This window comes from Nicotiana tomentosiformis, chromosome 10, assembly GCF_000390325.3.
Source record: "Nicotiana tomentosiformis chromosome 10, ASM39032v3, whole genome shotgun sequence".
Classification (NCBI taxonomy): domain Eukaryota; kingdom Viridiplantae; phylum Streptophyta; class Magnoliopsida; order Solanales; family Solanaceae; genus Nicotiana; species Nicotiana tomentosiformis.
The window spans coordinates 15,824,114-15,829,685 of record NC_090821.1 but is presented as its reverse complement, the minus strand read 5'-3'; the positions used below and the strand labels follow the sequence as shown (position 1 = coordinate 15,829,685).

The 5,572-nt window shown below is 47.1% G+C and overlaps 1 protein-coding gene across 1 annotated transcript; it reads left to right on the top strand.

Annotated features, from left to right (window-relative positions):
- The first annotated feature begins 480 nt into the window (after positions 1-480).
- On the top strand, positions 481-1,304 carry LOC138899802 (uncharacterized). The gene is made up of 2 exons (XM_070186497.1): positions 481-663; positions 723-1,304. Exons 1-2 carry the CDS (start codon positions 481-483, stop codon positions 1,302-1,304), a joined length of 765 nt encoding a protein of 254 aa, XP_070042598.1.
- The last annotated feature ends 4,268 nt before the right edge of the window (positions 1,305-5,572 follow it).

Sequence of the window (5,572 nt, the reverse complement as noted above, 5' to 3'; positions counted from 1 at the left end):
CCTTTTGTACTTCTTTTGTTAGACTCTGGTGTATAGAGATACTAGTTTCGTTCTGTAGCTTGTGACTTATGATGTTCGAGGTTTTGGGAAGACTATGTATTTATAGAGTATTGGTTATTGTACATACCGAGCGACATTGTTACTAGTTATTCAGTTACCCACTGCTGTTAGTTGCCAAGTTTTACTTTCATTTTGTTATTTTCCGCAATTTGTTAGGCTTACCTAGTCGTAGAGACTAGGTGCCATCACGACGTTATAAAAGGGAGTTTGGGTCATGACAAGTTGGTATCAGAGCTCTAGGTTCATAGGTGTTGTTAGTCACAAGCAAGTTTAGTAGAGTCTCACGGATCGGTATAGAGACGTCTGTATTTATCTTCGGGAGGCTATGGTACTATTATGAAAATTACACTTCCTTGGTTCCTTGTCATGCGAAATTATCGACTTCGAAATTCTAAACTTCTGTATTCTATTCTCTCACAGATGGTGAGGACACGTACAGGTGGATCTGATAACCAGGCACCCGTGCCCCTTTATAGAGCCGCGAGAGGTCGGGGCCGGGGCCGGGGTAGAGGGAAAGGACATCCACGTGGTGCATCCAGAGCACCTGCACGAGCTGCTATAGAGGAGCCCCCAGTAGCTCCAGCTGGAGGGCAGGCACCTGAGGTACCTGTTGCAGCACCAGCACTCCAGGAGACTCTAGCCTAGTTTCTGAGCATGTTCAGCACCTTAGCTCAGGCTGGATTGTTTCCACTTGCTCCTGCCACATATCAGGCCGGGGGAGGAGCACAAATTCTCATCGCCGGTACCCAGAGCAGCAATTTCAGGTAGACCAAGATCCAAAGATCATACCAGTGCAGTCGGTAGCTCCAGTTCAGCCCGAGGTTAGGGCAGCAGTTTCTGAGGTAGAGCAGCTCATACTTGAGAGGTATAAGAAGTACCACCCTCCTACCTTCAGTAGATTGGCGTTGGAGGATGCCCAGAGTTTTCTAGAGGAGTGTCACCGTATTCTCAGTACTATGGGTGCAGCGGAGTCGAGTGGGGTTTCCTTTACTGCATTCCAGCTTAGAGGAGCGGCCTATCAGTGGTGGCGTGCTTATGAGTTGAGTAGTCCAGCTGAGGCAGCTTCACTTACATGGACTCAGTTCTCGGACATGTTCTTGAAGGAGTATGTTCCACAGAGTCTTAGAGTCGCATGGCGCACAGAGTTTGAGCAATTGTGCCAGGGTGCTATGACTGTGTCAGAGTATGCAATTCGCTTAAGTGATTTGGCACGACATGCATCGTCCTTGGTTTCCACAGTTTGAGAGAGGGTTCATCGGTTTATTGAAGGACTCCACCCCAATATCAGGCTTAACATGGCCCGTGAGTTGGAGATGGATGTTTCTTACCAGCAGGTTGTGAGTATTGCTAGGAGATTAAAGGGTATGCTTGCTCGGGAGAGAGAGGAGAGGGAGTCCAAGATGTCTCGAGAATCTTGCACTTATAGTGTACTCGTGCCCCAGCTCTGGCAGTCGCCCCGTTCATTTAGCTTTTCCATCCGCCAGTGGTATTCCGTCCCTTTCTAGGCCCAGGAGCCTTATTATGCATCGCCAATGTCTAGTATGCATCCTGCACGGGGTGCTTTTAGCGGTCAGTCCATCAGACCTGGCCCGAGCCGGTCACAACAGCCACACTTTTCGAGAGCTTGTTTTGAGTATGGAGACACCCGCCATATAGTGAGGGATTGCCCCAGATTTAGGAGGGGTGCACCTCTACAGACTTCTCATCCACCGCGTGCTCCACCGGGTCCTCAGGCTATGATTACAACACCAGCTACCGCCCCACCTTCTCAGCCAGCTCGAGGTAGAGGTTGGGGAGGTAGAGGTCGCCCTATAGGGGGAGGCCAGGCCAGATATTATGCTCTTTCGACTCGTACAGAGGTAGTTTCTTCCACCTCTGTCATTACAGGTATTGTTCCAGTCTGTCATAAAGATGCGTCAGTTTTATTTGATCCAAGCTCCACTTTTTCCTATGTGTCCTCTTATTTTGCCCCGTATTTGGGCATATCTCGTGATTCCTTGAGTTCCCCTATTTATGTGTCTAATCCTGTAGGAGATTCTCTTGTTGTGGACCGCGTGTATCAGTCGTGTTTGATTTCTCTTAGTGGTTTTGAGACCTGAGCCGATTTATTATTACTCAGTATGGTAGACTTTGATGTTGTCTTGGGCATGGAATGGTTGTAGGCCCATTATGCTATTCTTGATTGTCACGCTAAGACCGTGACGCTTGCTAAGCCAGGATTACCGCGATTAGAGTGGAGAGGTACCTTAGAGTATACTCCCAGCAGAGTTATTTCATTTCTTAAAGCTCAACGAATGGTTGAGAGGGGGTGTGATGCGTATCTAGCTTATGTGAGAGGTCAGTATTGATGCCCCTACAGTTGAGTCAGTCCCAGTAGTGAGGGACTTTTTAGATGTGTTTCCAGCTAATCTTCGGGGCATGACGCCCGACAGAAATATTGATTTTGGCATTGATTTGTTGCCGGGCACTCATCCCATCTCTATTCCTACGTATCGTATGGCTCCTCCCTAGTTGAAGGAGTTGAAGGAGCAGTTACAGAAGTTGGTTGATAAGGGCTTCATTCGGCCGAGTGTGTCACTTTGGTGTACTCCTATCTTGTTTGTAAAGAAAAAGGATGGTTCTATGCGTATGTGCATTGATTATCGCCAGTTGAACAAAGTTATAGTGAAGAACAGGTATCCATTGCCTAGTATTGATGATTTATTTGATCAACTACAAGGTGCCCGATATTTTCCAAGATTGATTTACGTTCCGGCTACCATCAGCTGAAGATTCGGGAGCCAGATATCCCGAAGACTGCTTTCAGTACTCGGTATGGTCACTACGAGTTCCTTGTGATGTCATTTGGGCTAACCAATGCCCCAACAACTTTTATGCACTTGATGCACAGTGTATTATGGCCCTATCTTGACTTATTCATCATTATGTTTATTAACGACATTCTGGAGTACTCCCGGACTCGACAGGATCATGAGCAGCACCTAAGGACTGTGCTTCAGACCTTGAGAGAAAAGAAGTTATATGCAAAATTTTCAAAGTGTGAGTTTTGGCTAGACTTAGTGGCATTCTTGGGTCATGTAGTATCGAGTGAAGGTATCAAGGTGGATCCGAAGAAGGTGGAAGCAGTGCAGAGTTGGCCTTGACCGTTATCAGCTACAGAGATCCACAGTTTTCTTGGTTTGGCGGGGCATTACCGTCGTTTTGTAGAGGGATTGTCATATATTGCAGCACCTATGACCAGGTTGACCCAGAAGGGTGCTCCATTCAGGTGGACAGAGGAGTATGAGGAGAGATTTTAGAAGCTCAAGACAGCTTTGACTAAAGCCCTAGTATTAGTATTGCCTCCAGGTTCAGGATCTTATACGGTATATTGTGATGCGTCGCGGATTGGTCTCGGCGCAGTGTTGATGTAGGATGGTAGGAAGATTGCCTACGCGTCCAGACAGTTAAAGGTACATGAAAAGAACTATCCTATCCGCGACCTTGAGTTAGCAGCTATTGTTCATGCCTTGAAGATTTGGCGGCACTATATGTACGGTGTCCCTTGTGAGATCTACACCGATCACCAGAGTTTGTAGCATCTGTTCAAACAGAAGGATCTTAACTTGCGTCATCGGAGGTGGTTGAAGGTGCTTAAGGATTATGATATCACCATTTTATACCATCCTGGGTAGGCCAATGTGGTGGCCGATGCTTTAAGTCGTGGGGCGGAGAGTTTGGGGAGCTTAGCATATCTACCAACAGCAGATAGGCCATTGGCGTGGGATGTTCAGGCCTTAGCCAGCCAGTTTGTGAGATTAGATATTTCTGAGCCGAGTCGGGTGTTAGCTTGTGTAGTTCCTCGGTCTTCTCTTTATGATCGTATCAGGGAGCGTCAGTATGATGACCCCCATATGCTTGTCCTTAAGGACACGGTTCAGAACAGTGATGCTAAGGAGGTCACTATTGGGGATGATGGTGCATTGAGGATGTAGGGCAGGCTATGTGTGCCCAATGTAGATGGTTTGCATGAGTTGATTCTCCAGGAGGCTCATAGCTCGTGGTACTCCATTCATCCGGGTGCCGCGAAGATGTACCAGGACTTGAGGCAACATTACTGGTGGAGGAGGATAAAAGAGGACATAGTGGAGTATGTAGCTCAGTGTCTAAATTTCCAGCAGGTGAAGTTTGAGCATCAGCGGCCTGGTGGTTTGCTTCAGAAGTTAGAGATTCCGGAGTGGAAATGAGAGCGGATCACTATGGATTTTGTTGTTGGGCTTCCACGGACTCAGCGGAAGTTTGATGTAGTTTGGGTGATTGTGGATAGGCTGACCAAGTCAGTTCATTTCATTTCTGTGATGACTACTTATTCTTCCGAGCAGCTAGCTCGAGTTTATATCCGTGAGATTGTCAGGCTTCTTGGTGTTCCGGTATCTATTATCTCTGATTGGGGTACGCAGTTTACATCACGATTCTGGAGGGCCATACAACATGAGTTGGGTACTCGAGTAGAGTTGAGCATAATATTTCACCCTCCGAAGGACGGACAGTCCGAGCACACTATTCAGATATTAGAGAATATGCTCCGTGCATGTGTGATGGAGTTTGGATGTTCGTGGGATCAGTTCTTGCCACTTGCGGAGTTTTCCTACAACAACAGTTATCAGTCGAGCATTCATATGGAACCGTATGAGGCTATGTATGGTAGGAGATTTCGGTCTCCAGTGGGTTGGTTCGAGCCCAGCGAGGCTAGATTATTGGGTACAGACTTGGTTCAGGATGCTCTGGAGAAGGTTAAGGTGATTCAGGATCGACTTCGCACAGCCAAGTCCAGATAAAAGAGTTATGCAGATCGGAAAGTTCGCGATGTTGCATTCATGGTTGGAGAGCGGGTCCTGCTGTGGGTGTCACCCATGAAGGGTGTTATGAGTTTCGGAAAGAAGGGCAAGCTACGCCCAAGGTTTATCGACCCATTTGAGGTGTTGCGACGGTTTGGGGACATTGCTTATGAGCTTGCCTTGCCTCCCAATCTAGCAGGAGTTCATCCAGTACTCCATGTTTCGATGCTCCAGAAGTATCACGGCGATCTATCTCATGTGTTGGATTTCAGCTCAGTCCAGTTGGATAAGGATTTATCTTATGTTGAGGAGCCATTGGCTATTTTGGATAGGAAGGTTCGAAAGCTGAGGTCAAAGAACATTGCTTCAGTGAAAGTTTAGTAGAGGGGTCAGCCGGTCGAGGAGGCTACTTGGGAGACGGAGCATGATATCATGCGCAACCGTTATCCTCATCTTTTCACCACTTCAGGTATGTCTCTATACTCGTTCGAGGACGAACGATTATTTTAAAAGGGGGAGGATGTAACGACCCGGCCGGTCGTTTTGAGAGTTGTAGACACGATCCCCTGTTTACTGTTTTTCCTGTATCTCTTTTTGCTTATGTGACTTGCCGGGAGGCTTTGGTTGTGTTTTCAGAGTGTTTTGGGACACTTAGTCCTTAAACGAAAGCTTAAGACTTAGTATTTTTGACCGTA

Excerpts from the sequence above, each read along its gene's own strand:
- LOC138899802 (XM_070186497.1), top strand. The coding sequence starts at position 481 with ATGGTGAGGACACGTACAGGTGGATCTGATAACCAGGCACCCGTGCCC. Across the intron at positions 664-722 it reads CTGGAGGGCAGGCACCTGAG|CACCTTAGCTCAGGCTGGAT; the intron begins GTACCTGTTGCA and ends GAGCATGTTCAG.